General features: G+C 39.8%; 1 protein-coding gene across 3 annotated transcripts in view; it reads right to left on the bottom strand.

Annotated features, from left to right (window-relative positions):
• The window catches only part of HPRT1 (hypoxanthine phosphoribosyltransferase 1), a 36,759-nt gene that overhangs the window by 10,842 nt on the left and 4,639 nt on the right, over nucleotides 1–21,278 (bottom strand). For 2 of the 3 annotated variants that reach the window (XM_021079504.1, XM_021079503.1), the window contains exons 2-5: nucleotides 20,028–20,176; nucleotides 14,163–14,269; nucleotides 12,463–12,646; nucleotides 890–955 (exon numbers count right to left, since the gene is read on the bottom strand). In XM_021079504.1, coding sequence (XP_020935163.1) covers nucleotides 890–955; nucleotides 12,463–12,646; nucleotides 14,163–14,269; nucleotides 20,028–20,114 — 444 coding nt within the window. In that variant the 5' untranslated portion in view covers nucleotides 20,115–20,176. The remainder of the gene's footprint in view (nucleotides 1–889; nucleotides 956–12,462; nucleotides 12,647–14,162; nucleotides 14,270–20,027; nucleotides 20,177–21,278) is intronic. The other variant, NM_001032376.2, reaches the window with a different exon arrangement.

Raw genomic sequence — 21,278 nt, 5'->3', positions numbered from 1 at the left:
TACTATCTCAGCCAAATATCTACACTGGAAGAATTTTAACATATTTAAAACTCTCTGTACTAAGTGTTCTAACTACCAGGAACTGTTGTGAGAGCTCTACAACCAGTCTATCACTCAATCCTCTTAAGTCACTGAGGTGGCTGCCACTGTCACCTCACTTTATAGATATATGGGAGACAGAGAAGTTAAATAACCTGTGCAGGGTCACATAGTTGGGAAGTACTGAGCTGGGATTTGAATCAAAGCTGTCTGGTTCCAGAGCCCACACATTCAGCCACCACATTATACTGTTTCTCTACTTTTTTTTTTTTTTTTTTTTTGTCTTTTTGTCTTTTTAGGGCCGCACCCATGGCATATTGAAGTTCCCAGGCTAGGGGTCGAATCGGAGCTGTAGCTGCTGGTCTATACCACAGCCACAGCAACACCAGATCCAAGCCACATCTACAACATCTCATGGCAACGCCGGGTCTTTAGCCCACTGAGCGAGGCCAGGGATTGAACCTGCGTTCTCAGGGATGCTAGTCAGATCCGTTTTCCACTGAGCCACAAGGGGAACTCCCCATTTCTCTACCTTTTAAGAAACCTATATGCGTGGTCTATTTTTAAAAAGAAGACTGTGCTTCCCAGATATATATTTTTGAAGGAACCCAAATTAGAGCCCCACAGAGGCAGACCAGCAGTACTTGGCAACCCAAACTTCATGTTTATTGTTGAATTCTGCTGCCTCTTTGCTATATGACCTAGAGAAAGATACCTGACAGTTTTTAACGGTTAAATAACCTTTGCGTGCCTAAGTAACTATCTAAACTGCCTCTTGGTGATGGATTGAAAGCAGTGTTACTCATTGACTCCTGGTATGGAGTACTTTTTCCCCCTCCAGGATACATACCTTTCCAGTTAAAGTTGAGAGATCATCTCCACCAATTACTTTTATATCGCCCGTTGACTGGTCATTCTAGTTAAAAAAAAAAAAGATAATAAATGTATATGTATATCCTTCTATGTATACACAAACATTTCAAATTATCAAATGGGAACGAGAAGATTTCGGGAGTTAGCTATCTAATGTCATAGCATTATGGTATTCTCAATGATACAAACTGTAAGAATTACATTTCTAGAAATGAATGACTAGGTAACGTTCCACCAGAGATTAGTAAAAATTAAGAAGTGCTAACTGGCCACTGCCGAGTCAATGCTTTTAAGAGTCCTAAAAATAGGGTACACCATTTTTGAGTGGGCAGTATTATAGCAGCCGCCATCTTCAGTCTCAGTAATTTCTGAACCAGGAAAGAAGTTATTAGCATGACAGGTGTCTGGTTCTGGCCCTGGACCATTCCCATGAGTCAGTCGAGTTGTAGGGTCTGGTCTGTGTCACCAACAACTCCAAATGTATTTCCCTCACAAGTCTAGCCCAGGCCCAGGCCATTTTCAGCATAGTCTGGGAAGTCAGGTCTGATCAGTAGTCCTTTAAGGCACATCTCTTGGGCTGCCAGTTTTCTGCTATCACAGAATCTAGTAGAAACCCTTAAAGGAGTTTCAAAAGGGAATGTTCCATACCCACCGTAATTGGTGGTGATAACGATCATAATTTGGCTGTGCTGGATTCAAGACAGAAAACTGAAAGAGCAGGTGAATGAAGGAAAGCGCTTAGACTTGCCCTACCAAAGAGCAAACCACACCAAAGCTATGGCAATTACCATGGGACTGTGCCAGCAGAGTCATATACACAGAGATCAAGGAACAGAATAGAGCCCAGAAACAGACCCAGAAATATGTGAGGATTTAGTATATGATACAGATGGTATTGCAAGTCAGTAAGAAAAGGATACATTATTCAATAAATGGTGTTTCATCAACTAGTAATCCATTTGGGGGGAAAAATGTATGATCCCTACCTCACAGCATACACAAAAATAAATTCCAGATGGATTAAAATATAAACGTAAAAAACAAAACCATAAGCAGACTGGAAGAAAATGTAGGATATTTTCACATTCTCAGTGAGAGTAAAAACCTAGGCGTGACATGAACCCCAAGTGAAAGAAAATATCTGTAACAAATATTTCTATTATACATTGGGCTCCAACAATAAGACTCCAAGAGAAAAATGGGGAACAAACACAAATAAGTAATTCACAGAAAAAGCCATAACATCTAAAATGATTATGTGAAAAACAGATACTCAATGTAATTCTACTGTCCAGCCCTTCATGCTGGCAAAACTTGAGTGAGAGGCAATAAGCACCCTGTTGTTGGTGAGTGTATAAATTAGTATAGTGTCCTTTGAAAAAGACAGAGCATCCCTATTAAAACTGGAAACATGCATGCCATTTGCCCTGGCAACCCCACTTCCACGAATCAATGCTACAAAAGCGCAGGTGTGCAAAGGTACATACAAGGATGTTTGCTGTATCAACTGTTATAAAAAACAAAAATTGAAGACAACCAACATGTCTATTAACAGGGAGCTATTTAATTTAGGTATATATGCACAATGTAACACTGTGTAGCTATTAAAAAGAATCTGATAATCTATACATATGGATATGAACGATGGTAACTAAAAATACCAAATTGTAAAGCGATGTGTTGCCTGTGAAACCACTTCTGTTCAGCATTTTTAAAAAAGTTTATAACTGCAATTACTCCTGAGTAGTGAGAAGGGATAAGGAGACTTTTTACCTTTACCTAAGGCATACCTCAGTAATTTGGGGTTTAGTTCCAGGCTATTCTGACAAAGTGAGTATCACAATAAAGCGAGTCACATGAATTTTTATGGTTTCCCAGTGCATATAAAAGTTATGTTTAGGAGTTCCCATTGTGGCTCAGTAGAAATGAATCTGAATAGCATCCATGAGGATGCAAGTTCGATCCCTGGCCTTGCTCAGTGGGTTAAGGACCCGGTGTTGCCATGAGCTGTGGTGTATGTTGCAGATGCGGCTCAGATCCCGTGTTGCGTGGCTGTGGTGTAGGCCAGCAGCTACAGTTCTGATCAGACCCCCTAGCCTGCAAATCTCCATATGCCATAAGTGTGGCCCTAAAAAGACGAAAAAAAAAAAGTTATGTTTACACTATACTGTAGTCTATTAAGTATGCAATCACAACATGTCTAAAAAAACAAAGCACATACCTTAATTTTAAAATACTTTATTGCTAAAAATAAAATCCTCTGATCCTTCAGGGAGTCATAATCTTTTAGCAAGAGTAACATCAAAGATCACTAATCACAGATCACCATAACAAATATAATAATAATGAAAAAGTTTGAACTATTGGGAGAATTGCCAAAAAGTGACAGAGACACAAAGTGGCTAAGTGCTGCTGGAAAAATGGCATCAATAGACTTGCCTGACAAAGAATTGCCACAAACCTTCAATTTATTAAAAATGCAGTACCTGCAAAGCACAATAAAGTGAGCCATGCCTGTACCTCTGTTTTTGTCCTATGCTTCTATGTATTTGTCCATTTCTTTATGGAGTGTTATTTTTGAAAAGCACAAATGGGCCAACAGTATACAATGCTGCAAGCTAAAGAGAAGATACATGAGTATGATTTCCAACATCAAAAAACTCCTGTATATTACTTCTCATCTTAAGGAAATTTTGGACATCTCTTATTCTAACTTAAACCTAATTTCAAACACAGAGAATTAATAGCAAAAAAAAAAAAAAAAAAACCTGACAAAACCTGAAGCTTTCAATGAGTGAATCTTTTCTTTAATTTTATTTTACTTTTTAAATTATTTCCCCAATACAATTTTTTTTTCTACTGTACAGCATGGTGAATCTTATTAAAAGATTTACACTGTAAATCTAGTGAAATAGTGACATCTTCTGTAGAAGTTTGGTATTACAGTTCAACTTCAATTGGGACCCGTTTTTAGAGGGAAGGAATAACTGAGAACTGAAAAGCATGGAGGTGTGGAAAAAACCCAGGCAATGGTGACAGCGTAAGAGACAGAAAACTTCAAGCATTCAAGCACTGCTGCTCTCCGAGACCTAAATCTCCATCTTCCTGTTCACCCCAAGGGTTTTAGCTTCTGAGGCTTCTTTCCTGGAAATACAGCCACCTTTCATTTTTTATTTGTATTTTATTTGTGTTTATTTGTATTTCTTTTTATTAAAAAGTATTGATTTGCAATGTTGTGCCAATTTCTGCTGTATAGCACAGTGACCCAGTCATATATACAAACGCATATATATATACATATATACATATATATACACACAATCTTTTTCTCATAGTATCTTTCATCACATTCTATCCCAAGAGATTGGACGTACAGCCACCGTTTAAATGGAAATTAGTATAGAAGATTCATTGAAGAAAAACATTACAGTCCACTGTGCTAGAATGCAGGTACAAGCGCCTAAACTGCATGCAAATAGCACCCATGGACCAATTACTCCACCAGAGGATTTCCCCTCGCTACCTCCCTTCCTGCCCAGAACAAGCGTCCCGCTGTATCCCTGCTTCGCGTCATTACTGAGTGACTCTTCCGGGCTTCATCTTTAATGAGACGGCGGAACTGGCATGGGGGAGGGGAAAGCCCCCACCCCCACCCCCAGCCAGAGAGCCCAACCTGTCCTTTTAACTCAGAATGTCACTGTCAACTACGTAAAATTATCAGAGAAGCTCTTTGGGTCTACATACATATACCCCTAGTATTTGTGTTTCTGTTTTTATCTACCTTTCTTGAGTCCAGGTGGAAAAAAATGAGAAGGGAAACAGGAAGGAACTTGGTTTATTCCTATTTGTCTACCCCTAGAAATTTTGAAAACCTCCAGGCAGCAACCAGAACTGCAGCTTGGTATAGGAAGAGGCCAGAAAGCTGTGTGAAAACACGTAGTAAGTGGGCTGCAAAAGAATGGCTTGCAACAGACAGGTTGAGACCCTAAGAAGACAATGTACAGAGACTAGTCACCAAACCTGGACCCCCAGGAGGGTGAGACTAGGAGTATTACTGAGCTAGGAAGTCCAGGCTTAGCACCATGGAGCTTGCTTTCTGCAGGGAACTTTTTTTTTTTTTTTTTTTTGCTTTTTAGGGCCGCACCTGTGGCATATGGCGGTTCCCAGGCTAGGGGTCGAATCGGAGCTGTAGCTGCCAGCCTACCACAGCCACAGCAACGCCAGATCCAAGCTATGTCTGCGACCCACACCACAACTCACGGCAACACCGGGTCCTTAACCCGCTGAGCAAGGCCAGGGACCGAACCCGAAACCTCATGGTTCCTAGTTGGATTCGTTTCTGCTGCACCACGACAGGACGGGAACTCCTGCAGGGTAGATCATTCTTTAGGCCCCCAGCATAGACTTATTGGGAAACAGTCCTTCCTTCTATGTCCAATTAGGCCCCACCTCTACTGTACTCAATCACACCTTCTCTTCACCTCATCATTTCAACCCTCCTCTGTTCTTTTAGCTCTCCTCCTACACCCTGATAAAACAGGAACCAAAGGGAGAACATTAAAGTCATAAACTTTTAGAGGTAAACTGCACTTCAGATGAAAAACGGCAGATAATCCAATTTCTAAAAATATATGCAGAGGAGTTCCCGTCGTGGCTCAGCGGTAACAAACCCAACTAGTATCCATGAGGATGTGGGTTCCATCCTTGGCCTTGCTCAGTGGGTTAAGGATCCGGTGGCAGATACAGCTCGGATCCGGTGTGACTGTGGCTGTGGTGTAGGCTGACAGCTGCAGCTCCAATTTGACCCCTAGCCTAGGAATGTCCAGATGTCGCAGGTACAGTCCTAAAAAAGACAAAAAAATATATATACGCATATATGCAGAAAATAAAAAGTCTAGAAAGATATCTGCCCAGTCAATGAGCTAATTTATTTACCTGTATTTCACAAGTTCTCTTAAACTTAAAAAAAAATGTTGCTTTAAAGAGAAAAAAAAAAGCTACTATCAGTTTAAACAATGATGGTAATGAAGCAGGGCCCTTAGAGATCATCTAGTCCTGCACTATCCAATATAGTTGCTACGAACCACATGTGGCAACTACCAAAAATTAAAATTTAGCTCCTCTGTTGCACAAGACACAGGAACCTGTGGCTAGTGGCTCTGTATTAGACAACACAGAAGCAGAACATTCCATCATCACAGAAAGTTCTGTTGGTCAGCACCACTCTAAAAACATGAAAGATGCAGAGTTCTCTTCGTGGCTCAGCAGTTAACAAACACGACTAGGATCCTTGAGGACGAGGGTTCAATCCCTGGCTTTGCTCATTGGGTTAAGGATCCGGCGTTGCCGTGAGCTGGGGTGTAGGTCACAGACATGGCTCAGAACTTCCATATGCCACGAGTGCGGCCCTAAAACAGAGAACAAACAAACAAACAAATCAAAGATACCATTTAGCACAACACAGTAGAAAAGACTGACGAGTTAGTACTAGTATTTAATATCTGGTATTTTTAAGTGCATTATTTTCAAACCTTCAGAAGTTATTGCATCCTATCTTCATGCTTTTCATTCCATGTCTGGTTTGGGACGAGGACCTGATAAACATGTTCAACAGAACCACTCTTTTGGGGCAGGTTCAGTCCCGGCCCAGCGCAATGGGTTAGGGATCTGGTGTTGCTGCAACTGCGGCTCAGTTTTGATCCCTGGCCCCCTGGTCCAGGAACTTAGATATGCTGTGGGTGTGGCCAAAAAACCCCAAAAAAACCCAACGACAAGCCACTTTACATGGCCTAATGCACACAATAGGTGATAATATGTTTACTGAGCAAATTAATTTCCTTAAATTTTTTTTTTACAAAATTTGTGGTTTCGTGGGACCAAATTTGAACACTGCCTTTACGTTCTAAGAATCAAGGTGCTTATTTATATAAAACCTAAGTTGCCTGGCAAGGACTTATATTAAAGTGAAAATTCACAGGCAAGGGCTAGAAAGTATACTTTTGACCTTAGTTCTGTTAGAGCTTTCTTACGCCATGGACAGTACACATCCCCATTCCTGCCAGTTTAAACTGAACAAATTCTTTCCCCCATCCATGTCTATGGTCTTAATTCAACAAGTGGAACAGAGGCCCTTCACTCGCTTTATATATATAGAGAGAGAGAGGCAGATTTAGAGAAGATCTGCTTTAGATTATCTAGTGTCAACATCACAGGAGTACCCTTGCACTTAACTTCCAACTGTTCTGGAGAAAAAAAGCATACCTTAAAGTAACTGACTAAATACATAGAGAGAAAAATGTCAGACTGAAAGCTACTGACCTCTTCTCATAAGAGATACTTTAAGAACTACTTCACTATTTTCTATATGTTTCTTTTTTCTTTTTTTCTTTTTGGTCTTTTTGCCTTTTTCTAGAGCCGCTTCTCGCGGCATATGGAGGTTCCCCGGTTAGGGGTCCAATCGGAGCTGCAGCCACCGGCCTAAGCCAGAGCCACAGCAATGTGGGATCCGAGCCGAGTCTGCGACCTACACCACAGCTCACGGCAACACCGGATCCATAACCCATTGAGCAAGGGCAGGGATCGAACCCGCAACCTCATGGTTCCTAGTCGGGTTCGTTAACCACTGCGCCACGACGGGAACTCCACTATTTCCTATATTTTTCTTTAACAAGATCACTCACAAAGCCACCTTCTTACAAATAATAAATTGCTATAAAGTAATCTGCACCTCTGATACATTAAACAGATAGCCTCATCAAGCTACTAATCAAGGGACTTGTGCAATTAGGACTGAAACTTACGGCTTAATGAACCTTGACTATAACTGAGTAAAAATCCCTTAACTGGTAAAATGAATTGCTTGCATGCAAAACTGACTAGGAGAGAATTGAGATTTTTTTTTTTTCTTTTTAGGGCCACATCCGTGGTATATGGAGGTTCCCAGGCCAGGGGTCAAATCAGGAGCTACAGCTGCTGGCCTACACCACAGCCACAGCAACTCGGGATCCAAGCCACGTCTGAGACCTACAGTACAGCTCGAGGCGACCCAAATCCCCAGCCCACTGGTGAGGCCAAGGATCAAACCCGAATCTTCATGGGTACTAGTTGGATTCATTTCTGCTGTACCACAATGGGAACTCCTAGAGATTAAGAATTAAGAGGAAGCTCGTAAGTTCCCTTGTGGCACAGCAGGTGAAGGATCCAGCATTGACACAGCTGTGGCACAGGTCAAAACTGTGGCGTGGGTTCAATCCCTGGCCTGGGAGCTTCCACGTGTCGCAGGTACGGCAAAAAAAAAAAAAAAAAAAGAAAAGAAAAGAAAAAGAATTAATAGGAAGCCCATATTAAAGGGTCCAAGTCGGTTAAAAATTTTCTCAAATAATACTCTCATTTCTGCACAGAATGAAAGGCCTGGGTTTCAAATCAAAGATCTATATGGTCTTGGGCAAGTCACTTAATCCCTCTCTGTACCTCACTGTTATCAAATGTACATAGAGACAAAATTCATAACTTAAAAAGAATTTTCTCCAAGATTTAAAATCCTAAGGACAATCTCATTTTCATGTAAGCCATTTAGTCTGGACATACCATAAATCGGGCTAATTTTTCCTTTGCTTAAGGCCCACAAAAATATTCCCACAAAAAATTTACTTGTCCAACAACTTTTCCTCCTGAAGCCTCATAAATTTTTTAAATTATCTTAGTAAAAAAAAATGTACTACAGGAGTTCCCATCATGGCTCAGCAGTTAATGAACATGACTAGTATCCATAAGGACACAGGTTCAATCCCTGGCCTTGCTCAGTGGATTAAGGATCTGGCGTTGCCGTGAGCTGTGGTGTAGTTTGCAGACACGGCTTGGATCCTGCATTGCTGTGGCTGTGGTGTAGGACAGTGGCTAGAGGTCCGATTCGACCCCTGGCCTGGGAACCTCCACACACCACGGGTGTGGCCCTAAAAAGACAAAAAAAAAAAAAATTCACTACAAAACTGAGCTCTCAATAAAGAAAATGCATCTGCACACTTTTCAACTATTTCATTTTTTTTTTTGAATACCACAGAATCTTAGGGATGGAAAAGGTCACTGAATATATAGTACTACATTTTATTGTTCTAGAATGTACATTCACATTTTAATATCCCTAAGACTGACATATTGACAGCAACTTACAGCTATGACGGACAGTGTCTTCTTTCTTAGCAGTATAAAAAATAGCGGTAAGTCTTAAAATCAGGACTCTCTTAGATTTAATACAACATGGTATTCGGAATCCCTAAACAATTTCCCATCTAGCCACTAAGCAAATGAGACTCTGCCTAGCTACTCTGATGATGAGTATGGAAACTATAACCTGTGTGTGTACACAGAGAGAAAATTCTTTTAAAATGTTAGAAATAAAAGTGGTAGTGGAATTCAGGGTGACTTAATTCCTTTATAATTTTCTGTGGCTGTTCTTTATAATGAACATGTATGTTTTAATCAGAAAATTTTCACTCTGAAGAAAAATGAGAGGTGGTGTGTTAACACTGTTATGGCTCCTGACATATTCTGGGCACATTTAATAGTTCATGGAGCATTTCTTTAGGGTTAGTACAGATCAGTTAATATTTAATTTGCTATTTCAAACTGGTCAGGATCAGCATGTAGAACTACACAAACATCAATGTCACTGATGCTGAAAACAACTTTAAATTTCCATTTTATGATTATATCAAATTAAATCACCTCGTTTTTTTATATGTACCTGTGACTATCTTCCATGACAAGCTGATGAATTATTCAATAGGATAGAAATGCTACTTTAAATCAACCAAAGTATATGGTTTTCCTAATTTCTACTGTTTAGTAATCAATCTACACAGAATTTAACACAGAACAGATATTATTTTTTTCGATGTGAAAATTAACCTAGAAGTTCTCTTGTGGCGCACCAGGTTAAGGATCCAGTGTTGTCACTGCAGTGGCTTGGGCTGTTGATGTGGTGTGGGCTCGATACCTGGCCTAAGAACTTCCACATGCCTTGGGCACAGCTAAAAAAAAAAAAAAAAGAAGAAGAAAGAAAAAAAATTACCCTAAAAATTTGCTTTACTTATGTTCAAGATTTCATGCTTTTGTCAGTCGAGAAGTTAGTTTAGCTTAACAATCTTCCAAGATCTAAAACTCATAGGAAAAAAAAACTAAAAGTAGAAAATGGAAATAAAATGCCAAAGTCTTTCTATCATTTCAAATTGCTCCATAACTATAAAATATTTTTAAAAAGAAAGTATGAAACTGCCCTCTTTTTTTAAATGATCTTTTTCAAAGAAAGAACATTCTGCACAAATCCCCAGAGGAATGAAGTGTAAGTCATAAAGTAAGAAAATTGTTTTTTAGGTGTACGTGTGTGTTAGGGAGTGAGGGGTGGCTTAAGAAGACCAAAAAGAGAAATCATGCCCTGGATTGTAAGCACATTATTTTACCTCTGAGCACAATACATTAAAGGCTGGGTGGCTATAATGTTAGTAGCTATACTAACTAGGATTAAATCAGCAAAATAAATAACTTTTGGTGAGTAAAAATCCAAATTTTGTATTTAAACAAGTCTTTAATTCAAGTTAAAAGGAGCTTGTAAGTAGGAAGTAATGTCATGCTATCTGAGCACAAAGGGTTGTAATGGGATAGGGAAAATGTCTACAACGATACCGAAATGTTTGGCCAAGCACCCACAGGACTGATGAAAACGGGGAAAAGGGCAAAGACTTTGAGTCAAACAGATGAGAATGAAGGCTGAGAGTTAAAAGTGGTCTTATTCTCAATGAAAATGTAAACATACAGATGACTGCATTAGGAAGATGTGGTATATATACACAATAGACTACTACTTAGCCATAAAAAAGAGCAAAATAATACCATTTGCAGCAACATGGATGGAACTAGAAACTCATACTAAGTGAAGTGAGTCAGAAAGAGAAAGACAAATACCATATGATTTCACTTATATCTGGAATCTAATATAAGGCACACATGAACCTTTCCACAGAAAAGAAAATCATGTACACGCAAACAGACTTGAGGTTGCCAAGGGGGAGGGAGTGGGATGGACTGGGAGTTTGGGGTTAATAGATGCAAACTATAGCCTCTGGAATGGATAAGCAATGGGATCCTGCTGTATAGCACTGGGAACTATGTCTGATCACTTGTGATGGAGCCTGATCATGTGAGAAAAAAGAATGTCTACATGTATGTGTGACTAAGTCGCCCCATTGTGCAGTAGAAAATGGACAGAACACTGTAAATCAGCTATAATGGAAAAAATAAAAATCATTACTAAAAAAAGATGTAATAAACATAAAGCAAGTTTCTACAAAGAGGCACTGCAACACCGATTTCATGAAACAGCAAAGATCAGACATTCGTTCTAACCTTTGAAGAATCTGGGAGAAATCTTAACCTTAAGGAAAATAGTAACTCTCAGAAACAACAATGCCAACATGCAACCAGAAAAAAAGCAACAATATGAAGTAATAAAAATCAAACATTCACTGCGGCCAAAGAAATTGAGGATGATGACATTCACATGTAAAGATGACATGGGGACTTCCCATTGTGGCTCTGCAGTAATGAACCCAACTAGTATCCACTAGGACGCAGGTTTGATCCCTGGCCTCACTCAGTGGGTTAAGGATCTGGCATTGCCATGAGCTGTGGTGTAGGTCATAGACGCAGCTCAGATCTGGCCTGGCTGTGGCTGTGGCTGTGGCTGTGGCTGTGGGTGGCAGCTGCAGCTCCAATTCCACCCCTAGCCTGGGAACCTCCACATGCCACAGTGTGGCCCTAAAAAGACTAAAAAAAAAAAGACATGGATTTAGTTTCACCCCACGGTGTCAATATGGCTTACTGTGTCAATATTCTGAAGCATTTGAGACTGTGTGACACAGGCAGAGCAACTGTGACTCAAAAGTGGTTTCTTCGACATGCTAATGCTCTTGCTCCATATATGCTTTTCTAAAAGACAACTGGTGACCCACCTTGTTCCTCGCACCTAGTTCAAAATGACTTACAACTCCTCTGCAAATTAATCTAACTCCAGAGAGGCTAGATGTAAGACTACCTCCCAAGTCCCAGCAGCAATGCCTAAAAGGGGCTTTAAAAAATCCAAAAAAACCCAAAACACCTTTAAAATAAGTATATAGCTTCCAAGGCAATTAGTTTGAAAAAGACAATATTCACTTGGATATAAGGTACTATGGAATAGATCAGAAAATCTCACCATAACCAAGTAAAATGAACCAAGTAAAATGTAAGTATAGTTTGCAGAGCTTCAAAAACATACAGGAAAACCTACAGTTGCTGGATTTTTTTTCCAGCAAAACAATCCTTCACCACAAATTAATGTTACCTTGAATTTTGGAATTCATATGGTTTTAATTTCTTATGTAAATCACTTTGAGTCCTTTCGTTGTATAAAAGTTATAAGTAAAAAAGGAGTTTAAATATAACATTTAAAGCTGAAGAATATAGGACATATAGTAAAAATGCCATGTGTTTTTGAAATGTGTTAAATCTACTTACACAGTAGCTCTTCAGTCTGATAAAATCTACAGTCATAGGAATGGATCTATCACTATTTCTGTTCAGTGCTTTGATGTAATCCAGCAGGTCAGCAAAGAATTTATAGCCCCCCTTGAGCACACAGAGGGCTACGATGTGATGGCCTCCCATCTCTTTCATCACATCTCGAGCAAGCCGTTCAGTCCTACAGAAATAAAATCGAGAATTTCATAGAAATTAAATTATACTAGAAACACTTAAAATTTATAACAAACATCTCTTAAGGATTAAAATTCTACAAAACACATCTTTTGCCCCCATGAAGTATATATACCCTTGCTCAAAAAGTGGAGAGAAAATTTCAAAAACCTTTAAAATCCAAGTCCTCTATAGCATCTACCATAAAATTGAAAAATATAAATTAAGACAAAATACAGTTTCACCTACCAAACTGGCAAAGTCTGATATACAGTATTAAAACAGATTGTGAGGAAAAGAAGACTTTCATATGCCACTGGGAATATAAATTAATATAACTCTTTTGGAGGATAATTTGGTAGCTTCAAAACCTTCAATAAACATCTTCCCTTCGAACCAAAATTTCCATGTGGACTAAGTTGAGCAATTGCTCAAAGGTCTATAAAAGGATGTTTCCATTCTAGTATGATCTATAAAAGCAAAATAATGGAGACGTTTTGCATGCATCAGTAAGGAACTGGTTAGGAGTTCCCATTGTGGCACAGCGGAAACAAATCCAACTAGGAACCATGAAGCTGTGGGTTCAATCCCTGGCCTCGCTCAGTGGATTAAGGATCTGGCATTGCTGTGAGCTGTGGTGTGGGTCGCAGACACGGCTTGGATCCCATGTTGCTGTGGCTGTGGTGTAGGCCGGCAACTGTAGCTCTGATTGGACCCCTAGCCTGGGAACCTCCATATGCCACAAGTGCGGCTCTAAAAAAATAAATAAATAAGGAAGGAAGTGGTTAAATTGATTATTATACAGCCAGAAAATGGAATGCCACTCAACATTTAAAATATATGAGATAGCTCTGCATGTACTAATATGAAAAGCTGTCCAATGAATTTTTGACCTATAAGAGTTTGTGTTAAAATATACAGTATATGTACCCAGCTACTGTGTAGGGAGGAAATGTGTACGGGAGGCTGAGAGAACTTTCCTCTTCTCATTTAAGCCTCTATAGTTGGAATATTTTAGAATTTGAGAATATAGCTGTCTTATAATTTGGCTGTAATTTTGATATTGTAATTTTAAAATAAAAAACAACAGCCACACACACAAGGCAAGCATTTAAATACCAAGTGAAGTTTTTCACTGCAATTCATTTAACAGGAGATTTTCAAGTTAGAGGTACATAATAATCAAAATCTGACCTTGCCTTCACCTGATTCAACCCCAGTCCATTACCCTGTGTAGGGTTGGGAAATCAATGACTTAATGCCTAGAGTTCATTCTTTCAATGTCCCTTCAATATTTACTTTATTCTACCCTCTACAGATTCCCAGTATACCATGACTTATACTAGGTAATTAGTAAGCTCTCCCCGCCTCTCTTTTTTGTAAAGAGGGCTTTTAAAATAGAAAGCATCTATATGTGACAAGCTAACCTAGTTTATGTTCAAATATCAACTACTTAAAACAGTTGATGAGACTTGTAATTAATATAAGAATAAAACAAAACTTCAATTTAAGATCATACTAACCTGTCCATAATTAGTCCATGAGGAATAAAAACCTTTTCCAAATCCTCGGCATAATGATTAGGTATACAAAATAAATCTAGGTCATAACCTGGTTCGTCATCACTAATCTGGAAAAGAAATACACATGGCTGTTTCAATGAGAGCATTTCAGGATACACTTGATTGGATTTAGATGTTAAAAAACTTTGGCCTATCAGAAAAATTTAGATATGAGATATCAAGAACTTTCTATAATTTTCATAGGTATAATAATGAATTATAGTTATTTAAGAAACCAACATGTTTTAGAGATAAATAGTTAAGATTATAGAAGCAAAAATGACATGATATGAAATTTTCTTTAGTTCAGCAAAGAGTAAAAAACTTGAAAGAGCTAAGACAAATGTGGCAAAGTCTTGATAATAACCATTATACTAATCTCTCCACTTCTGTGTATGTTTGAAAATCCAGTTTAAGATAATGTTTAATGCACTGCAGTCTAACAAGTTAAAATAGTACAGTTGGGGGTTCCTGTCGTGGCGCAAAGGAAACAAATGCGACTAGGAAACATGAGGTTGCGGGTTTGATCCTTGGCCTCGCTCAGTGGGTTAAGGATCCAGCATTGCCATGAGCTGTAGGTTGAAGACACGGCTGGGATCTGGCATTGCTGTGGCTGTGGTGTAGGCCGGTGGCTACAGCTCCGATCTGACCCCTAGCCTGGGAACCTCCATATGCTGCGGGTGCGGCCCTAAAAGGACAAAAGACAAAAAAATAAAATAAAATAATACAATAAAATAGTACAGTGAACAAGAAAAAGAGCTGTTCCCCACCTCAAATCCAAAGAGCCTCTCTCATCTCAGAGTAAAGGGGGGAAAACAAATCACCAAAAAAAGCTACACGATTCCTTAAAAACCCAAACTTCTAGAAGTCTGAGATTCTCAGGAGGTGCCTTCATAGTAGATACTCTATTGAACAGGACTACATATTGGTCCGGTTGGTATGCTCAGTCCCTGGCAGACAAAACACTTAACACTGATAATGTGGTACCTGTGGTGGTAAAATGCACTTACAGCTTTTGAAATATTACCTGTACACACAGAAAAAACATAACAAAATCAACGAAATGATTATTTTGGGGAGGGGAGTTACAGCAATTCTCTTTAGCTATTTATACTACATATTTCAAATTTTCTTAAGCGAAAATACTGCATTTTAGAAATTTCAAGTCTTGGAGTTCCTGTTGTGGCTTAGTGGTTAATGAACCTGACTAGCATCCATGAGGATGCATGTTTGATCCCTGGCCTGAACAGTGGGTTAAGGATCCAGCATTGCTGTGAGCTGTGGTGTAGGGTGCCGATGTGGCTCAGATCTGGCGTTGCTGTGGTTGTGGTGTAGGCCAGCGGCTACAGCTCCAATTCAACCCCTAGCCTGGGAACCTCCATATGCCGTGGGTGAGGCCCTAAAAAGATCAAAAAAAAAAAAAAAAAAAAAAAGAAATTTCAAGTCTTTCTCATAAATTATTTTTGGTAGTGTATATTTTTATACATATATATATGAAAAGGAAGGGAAAATTTTTAAAGATATATTAAAACCAAATCTGCAAACAAAAAATTATAATACAAAAATAAAAGGAAGGAGTTCCTGTTGTGTCTCAGTGGTAACGAACCTGACTAGTATCCACGAGGATTCGGGTTCAATCCCTGGCCTCACTCAGTGGCTTAAGGATCTGGCATTGCTGTGGTTGTGGTATAGGCTGGCAGCTGCAGCTCCGATTTGACCCTTAGCCTGGGAACTTCCATATGCCGTGGGTGCAGCCCTGAAAAAAAAAAAAAAAAAGAGGAAGAGGCAAGAGAGGGTGAGAGAGGAAAGGAGAAAAAAAGAGTGGGTATGGAGGACTATATCAAACAATGGTCAACTCTAAGAAGTGGGACCTGCCACTTTCTACACTTTAATGTTGACTTAGTTTTTTAAATTGTCAATTTCACTTTGTAATAATTAGTTAATTCTTATTTCCCACACAGCATTATATTTAAAGATAATTCAAAGACATAAACCAGAATTATAATACTTTGTTTCATATGATATTCAAGATTAAATATCTTCTAAATCATTCAAAAAGCTGATGACATGAACTCCGACAGTATGCAAGAAATATTGGTCAAGCCCTAATTAAATCTCACTGCATCAATTACTATCTATTGAGCACCTCCTCCTTCAGTCAGCACTGTATTAGGTGCTGAAGGACAAGTAGCTTGGTTTTCAATATATTTTTTAAATACATATTTAAGGGGAGTTCCCTGATGGTCTAGTGGTTAGGATTTGGTGCTTTCACTGCTGTGGCCTGGGTTCAATCCCTGATCTGGGAACTGAGATGCTACATCAAGCCATTGCCCACTGTGGTGTTTACATACATATATTCACAATAGTATATATTTATATATGTACTTTATATTATTATCCACAGAATTGATAATTATATTCTAAGAAAATTTAAGGTTCATGTGGTCTCTCTTTCAGTCCCAAGAGCTCTGAGTTTTCCAGACTTTGATGGAATTTCAGGTATTGTCATGTCAGGCTGGTAGTACCTGCCTTTTGCTTCCACCTGGCACACATGGTGATTCGGGCAGGTGGACCAGGACATGACCACGGGCAAGGTCCAGTGGTACACAGTACACAAGCTTTCGCTCAGCATGTGGTCTGAAGTCAATATTGATTTGTTTTTAAACAAATATGTATTACTTTCATACGTAGAAAAAATTCTACCTGTAAGGAAAAAAGATTATGCCAGATCCTCTAAGTTGAAGTACTGGTGTTATCTGCTAAACATTCGTATCGTGCTTATTTCAGAAGACATTGACTACAAAAAGAACGGGAATGGGACATTTGTGTCACCTATAGGGGTATTTAAAGATGCTTCATAATAAGCTAGCCTAACTTTTATAAATGTTATAAACTGGAGTTCCCGTCATGGCGCAGTGGTTAACAAATCCGACTAGGAATCATGAGGTTGTGGGTTTGATCCCTGGCCTTGCTCAGTGGGTTAAGGATCTGGCGTAGCCATGAGCCATGGTGTAGGTTGCAGATGCAGCTTGGATCCTGCATTGCTGTGGCTCTGGAGTAGGCCGCTGGCTACAGCTCCGATTAGACCCCTAGCCTGGGAACCTCCATATGCTGCGGGAGCGGCTCAAGAAAAGGCAAAATAATAATAATAATAATAAATGTTACAAACTGAAATTGAGTTAAAGTTTTGAGAAAAGAAGACAGACCTTGATAGATCCTATAAGAGGATAAACACTCATCTCAGGTTCAAGAGAACACATGTGCCATTTCATGTGTTTCAAGAAAATGTACCATTTCACAGTGCTTTAAAATCAAGATCCAGAGCACCAAAATGGCTCCCCTGAGGCTTACTCATCCCTTCCTCCCAGTTACTCACTGCTCCTGCCACAAACATAAGCCAGAACCCACCACGGACTCTTTGAAACACGCAACACTTGTAAAGACTATTGGTTCTGTGAGAATGGCCAGTGCCTGGCTGTGGGCTTTGCAGGTAGTCTCAGAACTTCAAGAGTCTTATTCGTCTCAATCGAAACCAATGTGAATTCTTCCCAGAATTCATCCCAGACATTTGATCTAATACAGACAGACCTGCATGGATGTACCCCGAAAATGAATTCTCTCCCTCTGTTGACATGCCAAATTATTTTCTTTTTCTTTTTTTTTTTTTTTGGCTTTTTGCCATTTCTTGGGCCGCTCCCGCGGCATATGGAGGTTCCCAGGCTCGGGGTCTAATCGGAGCTGTAGCCACCGCCCTACGCCAGAGCCACAGCAACGCAGGATCCGAGCCGCGTCTGCAACCTACACCACAGCTCACGGCAACGCCGGATCCTTCACCCACTGAGCAAGGGCAGGGACCGAACCCGCAACCTCATGGTTTCTAGTTGGATTCGTTAACCACTGAGCCACGACTGAGCCACGACGGGAACTCCCAAATTATTTTCAAATTCAAAAGGCTTTCTTTTCAATCAATACTGTTAGATTTATATATCACATTTAATGTCAAAGCGTTGATTTGCTATTTAAAGCATAAAAAACCTAAGTGTAACTTTTCCTAAAGGCAAAAATGAATTCATATAACTTGCATCGCATGAGGTACTTTAGGCATAAATTTAAACCTCTGTTATAATTCACTATAAATACATGGGATATATTTATTAGGGGGTCCTAATTTAAGGAACATGATTTGGCCATGCATAGATAATTGTCAGAACTGAGCAATGAGGAGTTCCTGTTGTGGCTCAGCGGAAATGAATCTGACTAGTATCCATGTGGCTGCAGGTTCACTCCCTGGCCTTGCTCAGTGGGTGGGGGGATCCGGCATTGCTGTAAGCTGTAGTGTAGGTTGAAGACGCAGTTGGGATCCAGCATGGTTGTGACTGTGGTGTAGGCCGGTGGCTGTAGCTCTGATTGGACCCCTAGCCTGGGAACTTCCATGTGCCACGGGTGTGGCCCTAAAAGCAAAAAAAAAAAAAAAAAAAAAAAAAAAGAACTGGGCAATGAGTACATGAGTTTCATTGTACTAATGTCTACTGGCATATGTTTCAAATAAAATTAAATAAGGAGTAATTTATTTAAATGATAAGGTACCAACATCAATTTTTTTTCAATTTTATATTTAATGAAAAATCCAAGTTTTAAAAATTCATGTTTAATGATCAAATAAGTATTACATTAGAATACTAATTTTTTTTCTTTTTAGGGCTGCACCCACCTGTGATACATGGAAGTTCCCATGCTAGGGGTCGAATTGGTGCTGCAGCTGCTGGCCTACACCACAGCCTGTGGCAACACCTGATCCTTAACCCACTGAGCAAGGCCAGGGCTTGAACCCAGATCCTCATGGACACTATGCTGGGTTCTTAACCCGTTGACCCTCAATGGGAACTCTGCCACGACAGGAACTCTGCAGTGGTCTCTAATCTTATTAGCCCTTATTTGTTCCATCTGATACTGGTTAATGTCTGATTATTAATTAACTCCATCTAATACGGATTAGTTAATAATGCAGTGGTTACTTTGACAGGAAGGGATTGCAACATATTTAATTACATAAAAATGCATTCAACATCCACCCTGATTAAGGCACTATGCAATAGATTTTGTAAGGGGATACAGAGATGATTATAAATTTAGAGCCTTCAAAGAGCTTATAATCTAATGGAAAAGACATATATAACATACAGCTATATAGCACAATAAAGCTTATAATTTGTACCAAATCTAATTTCATAAGCCCATAAACATGTGATTACCCAAAGTAGTTATATATACACTAAAGACAAACTTAGAACCCAAGGTCACCCAGCACCAATGACTCTCCTAAAGCAATACCAAGCTTAAAGTAGTCATTATATTTTGTTGCCTAGGACATAAACTGAGTAAGTTAGACTGGCATGTCACACTGAATTAGCACAGCCTTCTAAACTAACTAGGCAATAGCAATGCCCAACTTCCTATATGAATATAAATCATGGCGTTCCCACTGTGGCTCCACAGATTAAGAATCTTCATAGTGTCCATGAGGATCTGGATTCGATCCCTGGCTTTGCTCAGTGGGTTAAAGATCTGGCATTGCTGCAAGCTGGCATAGGTTGCAGATGTGGCTAGGACCCAGTGTTTCAGTGGCTGTGGGGTAGGTTTCAGCTGCAGCTCAGATTTGACCCCCAGCCTGGGAACGTCCATGTGCTGCTGCAGGTGTGGCCATAAAAAAACAAACAAACAAATAAATCACATTTATTACCAACACCTTCTAAAAGATCTGTATTAGTCTGTCATAACAAAATACCATAGGTTGGGTGGCTTAAACAACAGTAATTTATTTCTTACAGTTATGGAGGCTGGGAAGTCCAAGATCAAGGTAGCAGCAAAGTAGGTTTCATTTGAGGTCTCTTCTCTTGGTTTGCAGGCAGCCATCTTCTCCTGGCTATGTGGGTGGTGGGGGCTGGGGCTGGTTCGGGGAACTCTCCAGTGTCTTTCTTAAAAGACCAGGGCCCCAACCTCATGAATTTATCTAATCCTAATTACTTCCCAAAGGCCCCATCTCCAAATAACATCACATTGGGAGGTTAGAGCTTCAACACATGAACTTAACATAAAATGGCTAAAGATCGCAAAGAAGGTCCTAGATGGCTTTGGGGAGGGCCCAACCCCAAAATATTTGGGGGAGAGCTCTGGAGGAGCTGGAAGTGGTAAACAAATGAAAATGTGGTTTCTCTATAGAGCCATCTTTCCTATTATGATTTCCAATTTAGCCAGAAATGGCCAAAGGATAGGTTATTAACAGCTCTGAGTTACTCAGACAGTTCAGAAATCTGACTGCATCTCCTCGAGCTTAAAACATAGCTCTCGGAGTTCCTGTCGTGGCTCAGCGGTTAACGAATCCGACTAGGAACGACGAGGGCGCGGGTTCGATCCCTGGCCTTGCTCAGTGGGTTAAGGATCCGGCATTGCCGTGAGCTGTGATGTAGGTAGCAGACGCGGATCAGATCCCACGTTGCTGTGGCTCTGGTGTAGGCCGGTGGCTACAGCTCCAATTAGACCCCTAGCCTGGGAACCTCCATATGCCGCAGGAGTGGCCCTAGAAAAGGCAAAAAGACAACAAAACAAACAAACAAACAAACAAAACCATAGCTCTCAAGGAGTTCCCGTCATGGCTCAGTGGAAACGAATCTGACTAGCATCTATGAGGACACAGGTTCAATCCCTGGCCTTGCTCAGTGAGTTAAGGATCCAGTGTTGCTGTGAGCTGTGGCCTAGGCCAGCAGCTACAGCTCCGATTTGATCCCTAGCCTGGGAACCTCCATATGCTGCAGGTGTGGCCCCAAAAAGACCCCCCCCAAAAAAAACCCACATAGCTCTCAAATTCTAACCTACCTGTAATATACCTGTTCATGGTAAATTCTACAAGGCACTTTTATTAATATGAATGATTACTAACAAACAAAACATTACAATTTTTGTCTAGAAAAATTGTCAATACTTTTGCCATCATGAATTACCAAAATAATTTTATTTCCAGTAAAACTGGAACCACAAATTCTTAATAATTACATGTGTCACATCTATAATAGTGGTTTT

The sequence above is a fragment of the Sus scrofa genome, chromosome X, assembly GCF_000003025.6.
Source record: "Sus scrofa isolate TJ Tabasco breed Duroc chromosome X, Sscrofa11.1, whole genome shotgun sequence".
Taxonomy (NCBI): Eukaryota; Metazoa; Chordata; class Mammalia; order Artiodactyla; family Suidae; genus Sus; species Sus scrofa.
This window is presented reverse-complemented; position numbering and strand designations above follow the sequence as displayed.